The sequence below is a fragment of the Nothobranchius furzeri genome, chromosome 9 (assembly GCF_043380555.1).
Source record: "Nothobranchius furzeri strain GRZ-AD chromosome 9, NfurGRZ-RIMD1, whole genome shotgun sequence".
In the NCBI taxonomy this organism is placed as follows: Eukaryota; Metazoa; Chordata; class Actinopteri; order Cyprinodontiformes; family Nothobranchiidae; genus Nothobranchius; species Nothobranchius furzeri.
Genome location: NC_091749.1, coordinates 58,890,677 through 58,913,176, shown reverse-complemented (window position 1 = coordinate 58,913,176; position 22,500 = coordinate 58,890,677). Strand labels below are relative to the sequence as shown.

The window sequence follows — 22,500 nt, the reverse complement described above, 5'->3', positions numbered from 1 at the left end:
AGCGACCAGGGCAAGGCGAGGAGGAGCAGGAATTAGCCTTCCTCTTGTCTGGCAGCCCCGTGTGCACACTAACACTCACATTTACCGCCCGAGTCCAAAGCTAGTCGGATTTTTTATTATGACCCTTGCTTAGCATATCTGCCTATAACCTCCCCTCCTCTCTCCTGCTTTCTCCACCTTCCACAGAGTCTTTCCTCCCCATGCTGACACTGAGAGATTTGTGTTGATTATGACAAGGCTGTCGCAGTGACGAGTATGTGGCGTGGCGTGTGTCTCGCCGAGCTGACAGCACCTTTTGGCATTACGTGTGCTGTGATGGATTGTGGCTTTTGTCGAAGCTGGCTTAAACACCTTTGAAACTGTGTCACCAGGTTAATGGAAGGAGGCCAACAGATTTGCTAATAAAGGCCAACGGATAAAGCCTGTCTCTACTGCGACACATGGCTGCAAGACTGAATACACAAACTATGTAGAACAATAAAAAGTTCAAAAGTGAATCTGGGTAGTTGTTAGGGTTAGGGTTTACCAAACGAGGGGTCATCACATGTCTCCGATCTCTTGGCTCTCAGATGCAGATCCAGCAGTCAGTCCTGGACAGATCCTCCCTCTTTAAGCTGCGAGCCCTTCTAATAGTTTCTTAAGCACTGGCTTTAGTGCATGTTAAACCAGGATTACCTAATCAATTATGGTCAAGACAAACAAGGATTACTTAAAACAGTACATTTTTCATGCTAAGAGGCTAAAAGCGGGGTAAATGGAAGAAACAGCACTGCTGGTGATGGGCAGACTACTGGAGGTTTGGGTTAAATGGACCTCAGACCCTGGCACCACTAGAAGGGGGCTCATCCGGACTTTTAGGCCATACCTTCAGAACGCTTTAGGGACAATTTCCTCAAATTCCTTTTGGTTTTCTGTTGTGGTCTGAGTTATGGTTTCATTAAAATTCACAGTCAATTCTGGAAAAAATCTTAGCGATTTAGTCTATTTGTGTGTGTGTGTGTGGTTGTGTGTGTGTGTGTGTGTGTGGGTATATGGTTTTTCGTCTTGCCCAGGTATGTGGGCAATGCGAAGGACAAAAGTGTTTTATTTTATCTTTTCGGAGGGCGTGGTGCTCCATTCAGCCCACAGACTCACGAATCCGTCCTCTCTCTGAACTCGTCCTTTGTTTACATTTTAATCACAATCAGCAGCTGTAACCTCCTTCTCAATACACAGCAAGTACAGACATATATAGTTGCCAAACCAGATCCCTGAACTCTTGTGTGTGTCTTTGTTTACACATTTTTGTCTCTTTGGCTAAGCCACCACACACCCCCTCTCTGAGACAAAAATACATAACCCAGAAGCCGGAGCATTATGATCGTAGTTTCCAAGTATAGTTTTACCTTCTATTATTAATCTGTCTCTGAGTCACAGCTATTGTTTAAAAGGTTTGAGACAGCAGCAGGTATGTGCCACTCTGAATGGGCTTGAAGAGCATCTTAACCCCGGCACATGCGTTTGTCGGTCTTTGAGCTGCAGCTGAGGATGTGGAGGGTTTGAACAGGATCTTGCACAGCCAGATCTGTCTGACCTCTTTGCCTTTCTTTTTCTCCGGCTGTCACACGAACACAAACATCTCTCTCATTCCGATTTCCCTGCGTTGTCAGTCAGTGCTGAGTGACATGGTGACCAACCCTTCTACTCATAAAAGGTCTTCGGGCTCCTTGGAAAGAGTTAGCTGTTCCCACAGTATTCGTGGCGTCAGTGAGTTTGTTTTTATTTAAATTAGGACGTGTTTTGTGTTGGGACAAAAGTGCTTATAAAATCTCTGCTTTAGGTTGTGTTTATAGCAAGTAAAGCTTTGCAGTCGCAGTGACTCAGGCTCCACAGAACTTCAAAGCTTCACAGGAAAACCGAGGTGTGTTAACTAGGCGATGAAGTGGTTTGGCCGTGCAAAGAAAAAGAAATAATAGCAGCGCAATATTTTAAAACTGAAGTCAAACTTTCGTTCCCAAAAATGATAATTCTGCCCTTTTTTTTTTGCAATGAATCTTACTTAATGAAGAAGCAACGAGAGTCCGTGGACAGCATTCATTAATTAGCAGGAGCTGGCTGCTGTAACCAGATCCACTGCTTTAATGACAACAGCCCCTGTGAAAAGCATCATTGTTCTCAAGATAATTGTCCTTTTAGTTAACGCGGCCCAGGAAGGCTCTCCTTGTTAAAGACGCTGGGCTGGGACCAAGGACAGCCGGAGGCGTGGAGGAGACCGGGACTGATGCTGGCCCGGTGCCCACTGTGACAAGCCCACTTGTGCCTTATGCTGAAATCCCTTTGGCATGCAACGGAATTAGCAGTCCCCAGGGTGTGGCGCCAGGGGGTTGGTCATTAATTATATACTCTGAGTCTTAACGAATGAGTGGCAATCAATACAATGAAGGAGATGTATGCAAATAGGATGCTGATTATACAGCCTTTCGAGAAAAACAATGAAAAAAAGAAGTCTTGTGTTAAACACATGCCTGTCCCTCCACAGAAACAAAAATACTCATTTGTTGTCTTGCCATATTTAAGGGAAAGGGTTTGGTCAACAGTGCCGCTCTGTTTCATTTAGCTTGTTAGATTCCAGTTCTGATCTTATCGCTGCAGTTTTAGGTTTCCTTGTGAGGCTGAGTGCAGCGACTGTCAGCCAGGAAACCGGTGCGAGACTTTAGGGTTGAGGGGAATCTGAGAAAGAAAAGGTAAAACTCTGGTGAAGATGTCGGGGTGTTGGTGGCACCACTGGGCGGTCGACGAGGGTAACGGTGTCCAGGAGAGAAAGGCTGCTTTACCTGTTTGGAACGCTGACCCTGCACTGAGATCACCATTGTAACAAGCCAGCTGGAGTTGTAGGAAACCTTACACCTGACTTTAAGCAGGAGGGGAGGGCAGCCAGGAATTAATTGCTGCCTCATCCTGCCAGACCAGTCGCCAAGGAGACCGTCTCCCTTCATTCATGGCAATCATGAGAGGGCAAAGAGGGATGAAGAGAGAGGGGAAGGGGTACCTAAAGCAATTAGAAAGGAGGTGCGATGCTTTTCGGCAGCTTTAAAACATTTAATCAGTGCTGTGGATAAAACCCACAAATTGATAAGCCGCCATGTCTTTTGTGATATATTAACTCTGATAAAGACATTTTTATCCTTCTTTGAAAAGACCTTAACCATTGCACTTACCATTTTCTTGAAAAGCAATTACTGTCCTCTGCAGAAGAAAGTTTTCTTCAAAAGTAGGTAATTTACAGAAAAAAATAAAAGCAATAGTCCCCTTTTGACATTCAGCTCTTCAAATAAATCACAACAGCTACTTGTTACAAATCATAATTTATTGCCTCAAAGCCTCAACAGAAGCAAAGTTTGAGTTCAATTCTGTCTCGAAATTCACAGATCTCCAGTATCTCCTCCGTTAGTGAAATCCAACATTTGGCACTCCAGGACAGTCCAAGGAGAGAGCAGGGAACAGGTGATGACCTTGTCCAACCTGGGAGTTTATTACTGACCAGGGTCTGGCGCCCAGATTGATTACTTTATTGTATTGCCATGAACCTCAGTGGCCAGAAACCTCAGGTTGACCCTGGCTGGCCAGAGCATCGTCGTGACCCTCACCTTAGCTAAAGAGTTATGTGGCTTTGACCTGCTCCTTAATGGGGAGGTCTTGACCTGCTCAGGGCCGGGCGTAAGTACACAGCTGAAGTGGACCCATTCCTGCCCCCCCCCCCCCCCTTCCCCCCCCCCCCCCCCCCCCCCCCCGCCCCGCCACACACACACACACACACTTCTAGTTGTGTCCTCTTAGGTAATTTAGAAGCTAGGGCTGGGCCAGGGTCTTACCAGAGGGCTCCTTGTTTTTGACCTGATTGGTTCCTGACTTTAGACCTTTCTCTGACCCGACTGTGCTCATTGTGTTAGCAGGTTGGGGAGAGCAAAGAAAAACAAAGTGAATCTACACTGGATTGTGCTAAATTGTTAAAGGTGTGGGACACTGAAAAAAATGTTTTTATTATTTCTGATTTAGTCACTCTGAGTTTTTTATGCAGGTTGAACATAAAATTAGATAGAAATTAGATGGTGAAATGCTAGGATTTGAAAAGCCTGACAGTGTGACATCACACTGTCACTTAACATTCATGGACTCACCCATCTTGACTCACAACAGGTAAGTCTGTAGTTGGTTTAGCGCCCAGGAAACAGCAGAAAACATCTCTGTTAGTGGAAGCTAACCATTAGCATTAACATCTCCACCACACAGCAGAACTCCTCCAGGCTTATGTTATTTGTGGAGACAAACCATCCACGTTGCAGAGCATTCAGAGTCAGTGGTAGAGTCCCATTGCTGTTAGCCAATCAGAGGCGAGATGTCTAAATATCAGGAAATAAGACACCAAATCCTGCAGTCTGAAGCTACTTTCTCCTACAGCTGACTTAGGCCCAATCCTAACACTTACACTGCACTCTGTGAAGTGCACTTGGAGGAAGTGTACAATAAGGCTTTGAGAGTGGAGTACACAAGTGTGCAAATAATTGCTGAATTGGGATAGGGAGCATTGTGTCAACGGCCACAATGGATGCCGGTCGCTGTTTGTGCGACCGGCACAAATTCGTTATTTATTAAAAGCTTTCAAACAAACAAACAAACATTTAATTGACTAAATTTATATGAATTGCTGTCAACATTAAATCTTAGTCTAAAACATTAATAGCATTGATAAATGTCATTAATCATTCTAAAATGAACTTCTTTCATTTGAAAATACATATTTTCAGAAAGGGCACTTGAGCCATTGCTCCGCCTTCTTCTCGAAATCCCCACACATCGACGGATTGTGGATAATAATCTTCACTGAAGTCTGCGTTGATGTAGACTTCGGCAAAGTGCGGATCAAGTGTGCAAAAGGGGCTTGGTCAGCTTCCACACTTGAGTGTCAGGACACCCTAGGCACATGCACACCTTGACAGGAACGTGAAATTCAAAAGAGCAAGAGTGCAAGTGGGAGTATTGGGATTGGGCCTTGTACTTCCCGATCTGAGCCCCCATAACGAGTACGACTTCTAAGGCATTCGTTCCTAGCGTCCAAACAAGTGTTCAGCACCTTTGAAAAGTTCTTATTTAGATACATTCTTGACGGCGGGGAGGGAATATTTGCGTTTTGATATTTAATTATAAAATTAGAGTTTCTATATCAACGATGCTAAAACGGTGCGGGAACAAACTTCACTCAAAACCTGTCTGAATGCAGAACTCGTACACAGATAGTGAAACTTCATGCTGCCTTGTGTGGTGTAGCAGTTTCTGGGCTGGATGCCATTTTGCCGAACCCAGTGCCCTCTGTAAACAGCGTAAGACAACAGGCAGCACAGGGGAAGCAGCCTTTACTCTGGTGGAGGCCGTTTCCCCTGCCATCATTTCCTACTTCCATTTAGCTGACAGACAGAATATCTGTCAGGCAGGTTTTTCCTGTGCTTTACATACTTTATTTTTTAGTTGTCAGCTGCAGCTTCTCATCAGAAATAAACAAGCACAACTTAACTCACCGGGTGAACCGTTGACTCTCGCTGTTTCAGTTCTTGCATTGTTCACTCCCTTCAGCTGAAGGGATTACCATCAAAAGATGCTTAAATATTTGAATAAGGCAGTCTTATTTTTATCCGACACATCATATCTGAACAACTCTACAAGCAGGAGCAACTTTAAAATGCAGATTTATTTTCTTTTGCCATCTGTAGCACTCGTTTCCCCCAAATAAACTGAAGGAGCTGCTGCTGAGTGGATCTGCTCCGCCTTTGAAGTAGATACGAACGTCCTGTTTAAAGCAGGATGTGAAGGGCTCTCTTCTGCAGCGCTCGCTGAGCGTGGCTGAGCTCGGCCTCTGCTGAACTCTCTTCTTGTATTCCTCACTGTACTCTTTTAGCAGTAAACACTTGAACTTAAAGGGTTATTCTAACGCGCTCAGGTTGAATCAGGCCTAAAGCTCAACCTCACACCTGAGCATGAGGTTTAGAGGAAGATGTGGGTGTTTAATGCGCTTTTGTTGATTACTTGCACAGAGAAGGGAGAAGCATGACTGCACTTACACAACTGCAGGCTAGTAACTGATAATAATATGTTGATGGTCCAGACAAACAGATGTGCTCTGAAATACCTTCTTATTTACAGAGAACGTGGCACCTGTGCTTCACTGTTTCAGTTTAACCCCCCCCCCCCACCCCCCCCCCCCCCACCCCCCCACACACACACACACAAGATCAGTCTGGTAAATAAGCGGCCGTGCTGTTAAGCAGCTTTCATCATGACCCTGTGCGGCATTTTTTGATGCTTCTGCAAAAAGCACATCGTGCTCCATCACCCATTCTTCTTTTTACGCCACCCCAATTAACACTCGGCTCCTATGACATTGATTAGGAGAGGTGTGCTATTGGCTAGGTGGGCCATGAGCACATTGATCATATCGACCCGTCATGTGAACCATGAGAAAATGTTGAGCTGCAGATTTCTTATAGCCAGCAGCACACAGGAAAGTTACCGTTGGACATGAGGTTGGAGACTGCACATGAACGTGTGTGTGTGTGTGTGTGTGTGTGTTTTAATAGAAGATTTCAGCCTTTCTAAACTAGATGCGGTTTTTCTGTTTATGAGTTTTGTGTTGTTGTTTTTTTTGTGGTTTGTAGAAACTAACACGCAACATTTGATGATTTCCCTTTCCTATTCACTCTCTCTCTTTCTTTGCATTTTTAATCACAATTGTCTATTTTTGTTTATTTTAAACATATTTTAATCATTTTTTAAAATCCTTTATATTTAAATGTTTTCGTTTTTGTGAAGCGTCTCGTGATTTTATCTTGAGAGACGATGTAGAAAAAATCATTTTCTTTCTTTCTTTCTTTCTTTCTTTCTTTCTTTTTTTGTGGGGCGACGGTGGCACAGGAGTTAAGTGCTCGCCCCGTAATCGGAAGGTTGCAGGTTCGAGCCCCGCTCAGTCTGTCACTGTCGTTGTGTCCTTGGGCAGGACACTTAACCCACGTTGCCTGCTGGTGGTGGTCGGAGGGACCGGTGGCGCCAGTGCTCGGCAGCCTCGCCTCTGTCAGTGCGCCCCAGGGCAGCTGTGGCTACGTTGTAGCTCATCCCCACCAGTGTGTGAATGTGTGTGTGAATGGGTGAATGACTGATTGTGTTGTAAAGCGCCTTGGGGGGTTCCAGGACTCTAGAAGGCGCTATATCAAATACAGGCCATTTACCATCTTTCTTTCTTTCTTTCTTTCTTTCTTTCTTTCTTTCTTTCTTTCTTTCTTTCTTTCTTTCTTTCTTTGTGTGTGTGTGTGTGGGGGGGGGGGGGGGGGGGGGATGCGGGGGACTCCAGCATGCTGCTACAGGTAGTCCTGAGTAATCCCCACGGGGGTCCCCACAGTTTTGTCTGTGCTGAGGTTGTGAGTTTACCGAGATTTTATTTGTAAAAATTGCATTTATAAATCCCAGATAACACACCCATTATCATCACTCTGTATATTTTTATGAAGTTTGTAATTATTCACTTTTAGTTGTATGCATTAGGGAAGGAGCTGGGGTTGGGGGGGCACTATCCATGCACGCTCCAACAAACTCACCCAAAGCTGATCTCAGCCCCTCACTGGTTAGAAATACACACATTTTCTGTCATGCAGGCCTTTTTGCGTGTGTCGAACATATAATTGTCACATGTAAACACCTTGTCCAGAACAGCTGTCTGGAGGCATTTGCCTTAGCAGACTCCAACATGCACATACGCTGTAAGAAAGACATTCCAGGGACAGTTAAGGCTGTCAACTTGTAATTTGTAGTAGCACTCAACTTGAACTTTCAGGGCGAGCCAGTTGGCCCCGCTGTAATTCTCACCTGCTTGCTGGCTTTTTAAAACTTTTCTTTTTTCCTTTTCTGTGTATGCTGAAGGAGGTGTCCTCAGGAGTGGTTGAGCAAGTTTGTTATTGCTCATGTGACCTAGTGGGATTTTGCCCGTGTTGTGTGTTATTGTAGGCTTTACGTGTTGTGAGGTTTTCATAAACGTGTTTTGCATCTTTCCCCACTCCCTTGTTGCTCCATTAGCTGCTGTGTGTGAATGACCAGTAGCTCAGACTCACTCACACTATGCTGATGTACTTTAGTCCAACACACACGCTGCTGGGAAGATGCTGATCTCCCAGTTTCCTCTTTCCCTAAGCATTCTTTCAGAACTCCGTCCAGAGTAAGATTTCGTTTATCTCGTTTCATAGCGCCCTCTTTTAAAGTCAAAGCATTTACATCATTATTTATGTTCTTAATAAACGTTCTCGAGGAACATCACACAGTTCGGACTGGTCCTCTGATTCGGGATTGGTTTTCCAGACATTGAAGAAGACTGAAATAGTCTCACAGCTTTGGCGTCATCACTTGTGTTTCATCCACGTTTGTCTGCGGCTAATCCGCTGATGTCCTAAACTATGATGTCATTGCTGCACGTCGATGTTCTGATGTTGAAGTTACACATTTGTAATTATAAATGAAGTCAAAATAATCTAATAATACAGAAAGCATCAAATTAAGCACTTTTTACAGTATTTAGTCAGATTTTTAGCGTAACTGAGTCAGTGCAGTAAAGAAAGGGATTTTATTCCACCCAGTACTCTGAGTTAATTCTAGTTGGATGAATCTTGTTTCGATGGAGCTGGTGTGCTAGGCGCTTTCACCGTTTGAGACGCATCAGTCGTTGGCTGGAACATTGCGATCTCCAGTTAACTGTGCAACAGTGTAAATAAAGAAATAGCAGACTGTAACGTCAGTGATGATGCAGACTTGAGTTGGTATAATCTGTCTAGTCAATATTTTCTTTCCACCTCCTTTACTTAACATGACGTCTAATTCGCTTGTTGTAAACTTGCTAAAAAGGCACACCTGTGAAATACCTTATTCCTGCACTCCTGTTGAACATTTTTACAACATTAGTCGTTTTCTAGCTAATTCTGTTGTTTCTTTTGATTAAATGTACAATCTAATGATCGGTTCTCAGATGAATGGCAGAAACTTTGAGTTTAAGATGGTTTGAAGTTTTCACTCGAATGTGTTTTCATGCAAGCCCACCAATGCCCAAGTGCTGAAGATGTGTGCCTGTCCTCTGAGGAATGTGTGGGTTCTCTTGCAGCGATTGACCCTCAGACCTCAGGCTCACGTGACTTAAATTCCTCACACACACACACACACGCACGCGCGCACGCACGCACACACACACACACACACACAGAACCTCAGCTGCTTTTATCTGCTCTCTCAGAAATAGAAGCTACACCACTTGGAAAAAAAAGCCAACCTCTGCAACGGCACCCACAAACCCCTGACTGATAAGATAGCCGACATTCATTTAAAGGGTTGCTGTTGTGGATTTGTGAACGTGTTGAGAAAGGGCGCTCCGACGCTCCTCCAGCCAGCCTTCGTTGGATGGTGTTGTGCTCAGCAGGTTTCACAGCTGGGGCCCAGATGTGGCAGCCATGTCATGCAGAGCTGGGAGGCAGAAGATAAGAGGTCGTTGGTAGGCCTGCTCCTCGGTCTTGGATGTGTTCCGGAGCGGTTCAACTAGATGTTGCGGTCGGTGCGACGTGAACTTTGACAGCTTATGTCATGCTTAATGCCTCGCTTCCCAAATACAGCTCACTGGGGCTGATTTATATCTGCCAGGTGCTGCAGCGAGTAAGCAACTCTCGGATGAGAGGAGGCATGTGGCCATTTCATTAAAGCAGATGAACAAGGGCCGCAGTGTTTGAGCAGCAAAGAGGGACGGGAGGCTGCTCTTTCTCAAACGGAGCTCTAAACACTGGAGCTGTCACAACCCAGCAGAACGCATTCACACCCCCAAACATCCTGGTTTCTGCTTCTGCCTGACTCGGCCCCGTCCGCTGCCTGCCCCCACCTACAGATGAGATAGACACTCGGATGTATTTTTAGCTTTGACTCTGTGCACCCCCCCCCCCAGCTGAAAAGGGCCTTGACATTTGTAAGGGCTAACTTAGTCCCAACGATCAAAAGAGCCAAAAGTCAGGAGGTGGTTGTTGTGCTCGCTTCTGTTCAGGATATTTGTTTAGATACATTTTTTGCATGAGGGTCATCCCCATCACACAAGCCTAACCCTCTTTTAGCTATAAATAGAGGCAGACAGTTAGATTAAAACTGTAATTTTAGTGAAAGAACGTTTTTACTACGCAGACGAGAGCTGAGTGTTTAAAGTCACATGTTTTCCTGTTTATTGTGACAAACTGAAGCTTTTCCCTTCGCGCGGGGGTCCCTGTGCGCTGTGGTCGACCCCGTCAGGGCTCCGCGTTGTTCTAGAAATGCCGTTTGATGTTCGTGGCACACTTCAGAGTCTGGTGCTGAGGTGTCTTTCAGCGTTGCCCTCCAGGCCAGCTTGTTACACACTTAACACGTTCTTTTCTCTTTTGTTTTCCTCTGTTGACAGTCCCTCATCCCAGCTTTGCTCAGAAGGAATGCACTTTACCTTCCAGAGGTTGCCTGGGAATCCGTCATTGTAAACCGTAGGGCGAGCTCTGCTTAGATGATGACTGCATTAGAACCTGATTTTTTTTCTTTAAGAGCTCGTGTGAAGATTAGGCAATTCACTGGCATTTAAGAAAACACTCAGTAGGCTAGTCCTCTTCAGGTTTTCTATTTTTTTTCTGTGAAACGTTCAAAGATCCTCAGTATCACCTAGGAAACCTGACTGTGGGTGTGTTTTCCTTTGCTGGGAATTCCTGGTGAGATTCCTTCCTGCTGCGACAGATCCAGTTTAATCACGAGGCCTTTTTGAATCCACGACCACTCACTGCTAATGTGTGCCAGTGTTGCATGTAAAGAAAGTCGCAATGTCCATCGATGCAAAGCGCCTCGTGACGATCGGAGGAGAGCTGCTGTCTCACCCTTACACACGGGAATCGACTCTTGCTTCTTGTATTGGAGGTTCAAACGTTTTGTTTTCTACTTGATGTTCTTTAAACTAACTTTCCTAATCCAGCCGACGAGCAGCGTAACGGAAAGCACACCCAAACAGGTTTAAAGCTGAAAAAGGGAAGCAGTTCTTTCCAGGCTTTGCAGAAGGAGAATTATAACAAGGCCTTATATTAAAAACATATCTGTGCACCAGAAATATGTTTTTTTTCCTTTCCTTTTCAAGTCTTTGTCATTAATGACTTTAGCAAATGTGAAGCGTGGAGTGAATAACTCAGCTGTACGACGTCTTTACAGTAACCCTCTAATTATTTATCCAGGATATCCGACTCTAGAATTAGACTTTCTAGTTATTTTTTGTTTTCCTGCAGCAACGTCCTCAGAATGGTTTCACTGGGACACTCTTTAATTCAGGCTTCATGTGCTTGTGTGTGTGTGGGTGTGTGTCCTTCTTGTGAGTGTGTGTGTGTCCGGGTATGTTCTCATGCATGAGATATGGTATGTGCCTGCACAAGCTTATGTGGATGGGACGGCGCTGCTCCTCAGTGTGAGGTGTGTAAAGGAGATAGTGAGTTTCCATTCTCCACACATAACACTGCATGACTTCCCTCCTCTCTGCGCTCACCCCAGACAGCTTTCACCCACATTACTCAAGTTTCCTGGTCATTTGGCCTTCACATGCCTTCTAAAAGGGATCTTATCACCCTGCTCAGGTTTACACACTTAGCTGAACACTGCCCCTAACTCGCTCTGCGTGGTGTTGCTAAATGTGGGCCAGCGTAGCCTCTTGTTTGCTACGTTTTTTGCTTTTAATTCAAGATATTAATCATCAATTTGTTTTCTCTTCGTGTTTTGCGTGCTTGCAGGAAAAACACAGCTCCCGCCCCCTTAAATTCCCTCCAGCGTTTATGAGTCTGTCCCTTTAAGAATTCTCAGTAATGCATATTTGCCTAATTCCAGGTGCCTGTGAAGCCTGTGTTTTACCAGGTGCAGGACTGGGTCATTACTGAGGTATTTGTTTTCAGGATTACACGCTAAGGCTCAACATTACAGACGTGTCATCCATGCCCCCAATCCGTCTGTCACAGTATGATCCTCAAACGTCTCCTTTAACGTCGTCATCCATATACTCCTGCTTTATTATAACATCTGCTTGGGAATTCTTAGAACAGTTCTCTGAGCCCTGAGATTGTACCTGAGTGGATGATAAGTGGTTGGATGGGCTCTGTATGCTAATCGTGTTCGTCTATTCAGATCTGATGTAGAGGTAATGGCAACTGACTTCTCCTTGTTCCTTTGGGGTTTGTGTTTATTCTGTGAGTTGCAGGTGTTCAATTTGAGCCAGAGCTCATAGTGGATGGGCAGCTGACGGGCTTTCCAAAATATTTACACAAAGCTGTACAATTGTGATAATAAACTGTTTTATCATCGTTCTCCCAATCAATAGTGCGGCTTCTTAAGGTTTAATATTTCAATGGTATTGATCACTTTAACAACTGTGTTTGTGGTTGCCTACGTTAAGCTGGAATGCTGCAGGAAGGTGTGTGCGCATGTGTGTTTGTGTGTGTGTGTGTGTGTGTGTGTGCACATATGTTAGTGCATGTGTGTGCATGCATACCTGTTTGAATGTGTGTGTGCGTGTGAGAGAGTGAATGTGTGTGTGTGTGAGCATGTGCATCTGTGTGCGTGCATGCATGCATCTGTGTGTGTGTGTGTGAGCACGTGCATGTGTGTGTGTGTGTGTGAGCACGTGCATGTGTGTGTGTGTGTGTGTGTGTGTGTGAGAGAGAGAGAGAGAGATATAACAACTTTTTGTTTTCTAAAAAGACTCAAATAGGTGACCCATCTATGACCAAAGTGTTCCCTAAATGCCGACCTTGTTCCTGTGCACTGTCCTCTGAACATTGTGTTCAGCGTTGCGTTGTAACAATATTTCCAACACTTGTTCTGTTACAACTGAAAAAACAATGGAATGAAGAGGAGCTCTGAAAGCACTGCAGTTGGCAGATTTCACTTCCATCCTCTCTGGAGATAACGTCTGCTTCCCGCAGATATAAATAGGGGCAGATTTGATAATTAGTAGAAATGAAGGTCCTGGGGCACAAAGAATTTGATCACCCCCCCCCCCCCCCCATCCTCCCCGTCCCTGACCTTTTGGACATGCAACTTTAGCTTTCTGGCTTTATATCTCCGTCTCAGAGTCTCTATCACTCAATCTCTCACCGCTCTCTGTCCTTCTAGTGTTCTAACCTTTCAGACGCATGATTGCGTAGCTGGTGATACTTTTTTGAAGTTTTCCTTGTAAAAAAGAAAACGACAACAAAAGAAAAAGGCCACAGATTCAAATTGCTTCCTTAAAGGATTATATGTAAATTTCTTTTATTTTGGAGGGGTATTCTTTCACGCCATCATACAATGAAATAAAACAGAACAGAATTTTAATTAACAGCATTCCTGTTTATATATATTGTGCACAATTAGTCCCTGAGATTTCACTGATGAATCTCTCCCTTTGTTGTACTCCACTCTGTGAAAGGACGAGAGGCTTGATGTTGGAGCGCTCCAGATCTTTCATCATCTGTGTCTGTTGGGTTAAAACCAAGCAGAGATGGAGGATGTGCCACTCTGCCACTTACAGACACCCTCGCTGTGTGCGAATGCACGCCAGTGCGTTGTACGCCGGGTTGCCTGGGGGGTGAACATTAGTTTTTGCCCAGTAGCCTTTCTCTGATTTTACATCAATACCTTAATTCCAAGGATAATTTATGCACTTATAAATTACAAAGCCTTCTAAACAAATCACACGAGACACAGAAAGGAGACGAACACAGTGGAGTCCTCAAGAACGAAGAGCTGCAGAAAAAAGCTGTTTTTTTGCTAATTTTTTTCCACACTAAATTTTCCAATTAAAATCTAGAATATTCTGTTGCATTGTATCTTAAAAACTCGGTGTTATTTTTGCAGGATATGTTTACATAAACAGTCATTAAAACAGTTCTCACAGGGTGCGTGCCTTTTGCTTCCTCTTTTTTATTTCTTTGTATTAGAGTTTTCCAACATTTCCTTGAAGTGCACCAGAGCGCCCCCCCCCCCCCCCCATGCTGTTTGCTAATTGGTGGGAGACTGGGAGCTTCCTGCTGTGTGTTCACAGCTTCTCTCTTCTTTGCCACCCCACCAGGTCTTTCACCGTTGCTCTGCAGAACCTTGTAATTAACCCACAGATAATTAACTACTTCTAATTACACCAGCACAATGTTTCTATCACACCATCCAAAACTGGGGAAATACACTGATGCAGTATCAAATCTGCAGGGCATTGAGACTACCCTTGTGCACGTGAGCAACTGGAAGATCTGCATGATTCTGTTTACTTATTTTCTGTTCTACTAAAGTTTCAGATGAAATGACCCCAAGTTGTGTATAGAAGTAAGTGCATTTTAAGATTTGTTTTGTAAAACAGTTCAACAACAGAGGAAACGTATTACAAAATCATACTTTGACAAAACTTTCAAGTCAGAATTTCATGAAAAACATATTTTAGCATCCTTTAACAGTCATAGCTAGCAATTTTTACTTTAAAGTTGTGGAACACTCATTTCATAGATGCATTTGTAGCGGTCTCTAGTGGAAATGAATGCCTCGTAAGTCACGCTCGGGGCGGGACACGCATCAGTGCTCCATTCCCAGGAACTAGAAATGAGCCACATGCCAGCTGAGCTTTTCACGCCAGGTTTTGGAGTCTTATTTATTGATATCTGTACATCTTGGCCATGATTGGATAATAGCAGCGCAACTCTACCACTAACTCTTTATCCGTAAGCAGGAATACGTTGACGCCCCATTGGGTGCTGGAGATCATAATATTGTCTCCGCCATATTGGATGGGTCCCTCACTCTCCAAACCCAACTGGATTCTAAGCACAATGAACAACTACGCCTGCTTTTTGTGCAGCCCATGGCTGCAATACATGGCACACTAAACAGATCACGTGGGACTTTGTGGAGACCCATCCAAGATGGCAGCTGGACACTTCGGCAGCTCCAATAGGCAGTGCCAGTCCAGGGGGCGTCGACATATTTGATACCTGTGATATTATCTCCACAAATAACACAAGCCTGGAAGAGTTCTGCCGTATGGTGGAGTTTCTAATGCTAAAGTTAGCTTCTACTAGCTGAGAAGTTCTGTGCTGTTTCCTGGACGCTAAACCAACGTGGCTAAGTGACAGTGTGATGTAGATCTGTCAGGCTTTTCAAATCCCAGCATTTCACCATCAATTTTTTTATCAGAAGCTAATGATAGGTGTAGGAGACTATTTTCATGTTTAACCTGCGTGAAAAACTCAGTGACTGATTAAATCAGAAATAAGAATTTAAAAATGTTTTTTGAGTGTTCTACTCCTTTAAATTAGATACTTCTTCCAGCATGAGTTTGATTCATAAAATATCCACAAGACAAATACATAAAATACATTCTAAGCCGTTTTTCTATCTGCAGCACCTAGCCACATGAACGTCAGAGGCTCCGAGCCTCAGTGTGATAGTGGAGACGTCGTCCCGGACACGCCAGTGACCAGCGTCCTGTAACGTGCTCTCGCTGATGTAAACACACAGAACAGTTCCTCCGCGCCTCAGACTCAACACAGCGTTAGCTAATTCTGTTCCACAGACTGATAGCTCCCACTGAAGATCATTGATTTTACGGGAAGCCCTGTTTACAGGGTGAGTGCCATCGACCTGAGGTGACTTTTTGCCTCCTGCAGTTGGAGCATCCTTCTGTCTGCACTAGCAGGAAAGCAGAACGAGTGTTTCCAGAACAACAACAACAACAATGTTGCAGATTATTTATCAGAATCGTACTGTGGGGACTAACAGACATGCACCTAATAAAAATATAATCATTTACGTAGAATACTTTTTTCTGCTCTTTCAGTTTGTTTTAACTCTGCTCAGAAAAGATTGTTGCAACTTTAAAAAGAAATACCAGAATTTTCAGCAAAACATATGATCAAATTTACAGCTGTAAATGTGTTTGAGTGTGCTGAAATAGGAATTCACTAAGCTAACTTAGGCGTTAGAATGAACTCATGTTAAAGAGTGCATAGCGTGCATGCCTTTATTGGTGGTTAATTGGAACAAACCTGGGAGATAAACCCGGGCTTCACTCTGCCTGAGGACTACAATGGTTGCCTCATCAATGAGCATGTCCCTAGTGCAACATCAAAAGCCTTCCCCTGCTTTATCAATAAGAACCCTTCCTTCCCACATCTTCCTGTAACTTGCTTAGCGTTCACACCATTGATTTTCCAATAAGCGCCCCTTACCCTGCGGTGGCTGGCCAGACTCTGTGATGGCTCAGAGTCCAGATGCAGACATCAGGAGGAACAAATGAAAGTCAGATCTCCTGTTGTGTTAGTGGCTCTCAGGGCAGATTAAGAAGCTGCATTTTACATTTTAAAGAGGAGAGGTCCCTTACTATGGACGTATGAGCAGGTAGGAGTACAGGTTTAGGCCCCGATTTGAGTCTTTCCCTCAGGGCACTCTGGAGAGCAGGGTTCTCTGGAGGTGAGGTTCAACGCAGGTGATCAGGCGTGCTTACAATCAGATGTGTCCTCTATCCTTTAACTCCTCCCTCGGTTGACGGGTAAATCACACCTAATAAAAAGGCCCATAAATTAAAAATTATCTCATTTTGCATTCCTGCTTAATGACATACAGCCTCTTACTCTGAATCGGTTCATTATAATCAAGGCCTTTCAAAAGGTTTAACCTTGTCTGTGAAAAGGAGGTTGTGAAATGTAACATCGGCAGAAAAAGAGCAACGTAACCTCGACAAGGAGCACTTGAAGGCAGGTGGCAGCAGAGTGTGACTTCTACAGTCATCATGCACGGCCTTAGATCTGCTCAGGAATCCGGCCTTTTCTTCTTTGATTATCTCATATTGTCAGCTAGGGCTTGTTTTGGCTGCACACAGTCTGCGTGTTGTCAAGTCAGTGGGTCTGCATTTAGAATCTGAATGCAGCACAAGGTCAGGGGCCAGGGCTTAATCACTTGTTGTAGCGAGAGAACGCAGAAGAATGCATTCGTTTCTCCATGCTACATTATAAATCTGTACTTAATAACACCCAGAGGTAGTCACCTTCAGCCAGTTGCATTTTGATTTGTGGTTATTAACACAGTCGGGAGTCGGAGACAGCGGCCTCATCCACTTCCCCTCGACTTCAGCTGCGTCTCTTTGTCTGTCTCCTGTACTTGTTTAGTGCCTCCCTGAGATTAAAGCTTTTCCTGCTTTAAACAGGTGTCACTGAGCCATAGGCAGACATCCAAGAGACAAACAGTTTTATATCAACTCGGTCCATCTGCGACTTTCTGACTCCAGACAATCCCATTGCTCATCAGCAACCGCTGCAGGTTATTGAATTACAGCATCTTGATTTTAAAGGGCAATCCTGTTTTCTGTAAGCAGCGGACGCGCGGAGCTAGCTCGGAGCTCCGCCTCCGATTAGGAGTCATCGTGTTATCCTGTCTGCTGCTAATTGCATGTGGTATCTTAAAGCTTTAACGGGAATGGATGGCAGTATTACCCTTAGTGCAGCAGTCCACAGTGTACTCTGCTTGTTCACACTCATCGAGACCATAAGGAGGTCATTGTTTGGGAGCAGCTGTAGTTGCTTGTTTTACACGTGAGCCCAGTCGAAACTGACGTTGGAATAGAAAAGAAATGGTTGTAGTAAGTATGAAATATTCCAATCAGACAGTCCTTTCAGACATTTCTCATTTGATGCACTTTTTGTTTTCATTTAATTCTCCACATTTTATTATTGAGCTCTTAGTTTGAAGAATCACTGTGTTTGATGTGGCTCTTATTATGTTCCGGCTTCGGTCACACAGCTCTCTGTCCATTTGTGTGAAATGGCTGTTGAGCTCATAGCCTCTTATTAATGGAGCAGATAATGCATACAGACCAGCAGAGCTGGTATCCCCTCACTCATTATGGCAGCCATCTTTAAATCGTGTCTGGCTGTATAAAGCAATTTTGTTAATAGGCCAAAGCGTCTGATATCTTCAATATCTCATCATGTTGTTTGAAGGGTAGCTTAAAGCATTCACGTTTGATGCATTTTCAGTTTATTTATGTGTTTGTTTGTTTAGTGACAAAAAATGGTTTGGCGCTGAGTCCGTATTGTTATATTCTTCTCATGTTTGTGTCCTTACTTTTGGTTTGATCCTCTGTAAGCGGCTTTTCATATTTAAAGAGGTACTTTACTGAAATTACATTTTTTAATTGTGATTTCAGAAATATAGTCAGTCACTCTCAGTTTTCATCAGGCTGAACATGAAAATTGTCTCCTATACCTACCTGCTGCATTAGCTTTTGATATGTACTACAGACAGCGAACATCTAGTATTTGAAAAGCCCGACAGACCTACGTCACACTGTCACTTAACATTCATTGACTCACCCATCTTGACTCGTGACAAGTTGTTGGTTTAGCATACAGGAAACAGCAGAGAACGTCTGGCTAATAGAAGCTAATTGTTAGCATTAGCAACTCCACCACACGGCACAGCTCCTTCAGGCTTGAGTAATTTGTGGAGATAAAACAGATCAACCAGTCATTAGTAGAGTTGTGTTGCTGTTAGCCAATCCAAGGTGAGATGTCCAAATATAAGGACAAAAGACATCTGAAGCACAACTCTGATCCTGCTCACTGCTAGTTCCTGAAAAAGGCGCACCGGAGCTTTGTTGCCCCATCAAGTATAACTTACAAGGCATTCATTCCTACTACAGACGACTCCAACTGCATTAAAATATGAGTAAAGTGCCACTTAAAAGGTGTGGAACATTAGATTTTGATAGAAAATTGATGGTATTTTAAAAGGCTGACAGACCTACTGTCCTTGGTAGAGTTGCATCGCTGCTATCCAATCCAGGGTGAGATGTCCAGATGTCAGGAAATAAGACGTCTGAATCTCAACTCTGATCCTGCTCACTGCTAGTTCCTGAAACAGGTGCACCAGAGTTATTTTTTTCTCCATCAAGTATAACTTACAAGGCATTCATTCCTACTAGAGAAAACTCCAACTGCATTGAAATATGAGTGAAAACTTTTAATTAATATTTCTGATTATAATAGGTCACTCGGAATTTTTTTATGCAGGCTGAACAAATAAATAGTCTCCTACACCTATCTCCTCCATTAGCATCTGAAATAGATGGTATGAGTGGCAGACCTACTCTCATTGGTTGAGTTGTGTTGCTGTCAGCCAATCCGAGGCGAGATGTCCAAATATCAGGAAATAAGACTCCAAATCCTGCTGCCTGAAGCTCAACTCTGATCCTGCTCACTTCTACTTCCTGAAACAGGCACACAAGAGTATTTTTAACCCCAAGTATGACATACAAGGCATTTATTCCAACTAGAGACCACTGCAAATGTATTAACAATATGAGCAAAGTGCCTCTTTAAGTCTAAATACAAATGAATTTAGTAGAGGGACATAGTTTGGGTTAAAGAAGTCTCAGGTATTGTTTGCAGGAGGAAAGTTTGATCAGACATTCATGAAGAGGCGGACAGACGTTATCCATCTTTCCTCTCCCTCAGCGGTTAATATGTTCGGCTGTGGGGTAGACTTCATTCTGATCACAGCTGAAATTTGCATCCCTAAGAAAATAAGTAAATAAATCAAGTGCAAGCAGTGAATGTGCTAATCAGCCGGGACATGGCGGTGAGCTTGATGCCGGGAAACTTTACTCATGTAATATTCAGCATGGTGGGTTAAAGGGCAGCTCAGAGTTATTGGCTTCAGCCCGATTGCCCCCTTTAATCAATGATGGCTGCATCCCTTTAATAAAATTATTAGCTCAGCAGTATCTTGCGCTATCATTTTATCTCTTCTGCACTCTAAATTGCAGCCTGTGTTGGGCCTCTCAGATGCTCGGGGCATGGTCAGCTCCCGACAGCTCAGCTCCCATTTATTATTTCAGAAGCAGATGATGACTAGAGTGTTTGAGAGCAGGCTAAGCGTAGAGCTTATTGGATGCAAAAACCTAAACACAGCTGCAACACAGTCCCAACCCAGCGTATGTATTTTGAGCTCCCAAAACGCCGCCTTTTATCGCTCATCTTATACTTCAGACATATCTATCTCAATCTTGCACGTGTGGATTTATTGTTTCTACGACGAGTTCAACTGAAGTTAGAGAAGCAACAGTGCAACTGTTAAAGAATATTTCTGTTAACAACACATTTTCACTTTTCCTTCCAGTTATGGAAATGTGTGATGTGCTGATGGGTGGCTTCTCAGTGTCTAATTATCTCACAAAGAATATTTGATCTATTAAGTTGGGTTGACTGGAAGTTAATTAAACACGGATGTAGGATTTGCTGAATATAAGATTGGGGGTGTTGTTTGGAAGCTGAAGATAAAAGCTGGTACTTTTGCGATATGGCAGGAAGATGAATCATGGACGGCTTATTAGTGCTCGTCTCAGGTATTGTCTTTAAGTGCCTAATCTAGCGTAATGAGCTTTGTGTCAGCTTTCCAGTTATGTCTCAAACTTTTGTCTCTCATCCGGTGCATCAAACATCTAATTTTCTTTTTAGGGTTTCCATGCATGGGTTTTCTTTTGTAATTTCAACATTTGATCTTTCCTTAATAGACAACATATTAATTATTTAAGCTGTACACATTTGTTTCTAATTTTGGAATTCAAAGAGAGATGAGTTGTATGTGCTTGCGTGCAATATGGTAATCGCTTGTGTGTATCTTTGCAGGCCTGGATGCGATGATTGCCTCATGTAGGCATCAGCATGGACAGCTGTGAGTCTCCCGTGGTTTCTGGGACAGAGGATGGGCTCAGCTCCTCCCAGCAGCAGCAAGCACCCCAACCCTGGAACGACCACTCAAGCTCACAGGTTACTTGTGTCAGCCAGGCCCCATCCCTGGATGCCCGGTCTCTCTCAGCTTCGTATCCGTCTCAACCCCAAAACTCCATTGCACCTCATGACGGGGTGAGAGAACTGCACTCTCAACAGCAGAAGCCACAACTGACATTACCCCTGGCCCATCGAGAGGGCTCCTCCATAGGCCAGCTGCATCGCAGAAGAGAGGGTCGTGAGGAGGTGGAGCAGGAGCGAGAGAGCTGTGGAGAAGAGGAAGAATCTGAAGACTTGGATGAAATGGAAATTGACAGCTGTTTTCCAAGCCTTCAACCCTTTCCTGGGGTGCCAATAGCGTCAGGTGGCGGGGGCATGCCCACTCTTTTGCGACATCAACCCACGCAACAGCAGGGACCACCTGAGAGCGGGAGTGAGGAAGGAGAGGAGGAGGAGGAAGAAGAGAGCAGTGACGTAGAAAATCTGGCTGGAGAAATAGTTTATCAGCCAGATGGCTCAGCCTATATCGTGGAGAGCCTGAGTCAGCTGATCCAAAGTAGTGAAGGTTTGGTACCAGGCCTGCTTCCCACAAACTCGCTCACAAGTGGGAGCAAACTGGGAGAACCTGCTGGGACGTCATCCTCAGTCTACCCACAGATCATCAACACTTTCCACATAGCCTCGTCTTTTGGGAAGTGGTTTGGTAATTCAGACCAAGGTTTTCCCAATACCTCAACGATGGCAGGTCTCAGCCCTGTCCTGCACAGTTTCCGTGTCTTCGACGTGCGGCACAAAAGCAACAAGGATTACCTGAACAGCGATGGGTCTGCCAAGAAGTCCTGTGTATCCAAAGATGTTCCCAACAATGTGGATTTCTCCAAATTTGATGGGCTAGCTCTTTATGGCAAGGGTAAGCCCATTCTAATGTGTTTTCTCTGCAAGCTGTCCTTTGGCTATGCCCGTTCTTTTGCCACTCACGCCGTCCATGATCACCGCATGACACTGTGTGAAGACGAAAGGCAGCTATTAGGGGACAAGCATGCCTCTGCCATCATCCAGGGTATTGGGAAGGACAAAGAACCGCTTATTAGTTTCCTGGAACCAAAAAATAAGAGTAGTCCACTGCCACCTACACTGCTCCCTATGAACTCTGGGCAGAGCTTCTTCGGCACATTTAGTGGTGTCCATCTGGAACCTGGAAGCAATAGTGGGGGCAGTGAGACCCTCTTGAACAAAGACTCTGACTCTGGCCTCCAACAACAGCAGCAACAACAAACCCCACATGTCTCTGTCCACTCTTTAAGTGGGTTGAACCTTTCCAAAGCATCCACTCTCTCCTCATCCTCAGGCTCTGCCAAAGACTCCAGTGCCCTGCCCAAACAGGGAGGGAGAACAGAGGAGCCTGCAGGGAAAGAGTTGGCATGCAAGGGGAATGACGGAAACGCCGAGGGACTTGAAAGCATTGCTCAACTCTCTAACCAGTTAGGGGTTTCGGAAGAAGAGGAGGAACTGTTATTAGGGGAAGAAGATGAGTTGGAGGCAGAAAGCACTGCAGTGGCCTGTGGTGGTACAAGTAGCAGCGGTGGGTGTGAGGCGGGAGAACCAGCTGTCTCAAACCAAAGCAATTCCAAATCTCCTTTATTAATGCCTAGTAGCACTCTCCAGC

At 44.4% G+C, this 22,500-nt stretch overlaps 1 protein-coding gene across 5 annotated transcripts in view; it reads left to right on the top strand.

The window, feature by feature from the left end:
- zfhx3b (zinc finger homeobox 3b) overlaps positions 1-22,500 on the top strand; it is a 250,778-nt gene that overhangs the window by 128,106 nt on the left and 100,172 nt on the right. For all 5 annotated transcript variants that reach the window (XM_070554993.1, XM_070554992.1, XM_070554995.1 and 2 more), the window contains one exon: positions 20,733-22,500. This exon is cut by the window's right edge and continues 749 nt beyond it. In XM_070554993.1, the coding sequence (XP_070411094.1) occupies positions 20,769-22,500 (1,732 nt within the window). In that variant the 5' untranslated portion in view covers positions 20,733-20,768. The remainder of the gene's footprint in view (positions 1-20,732) is intronic.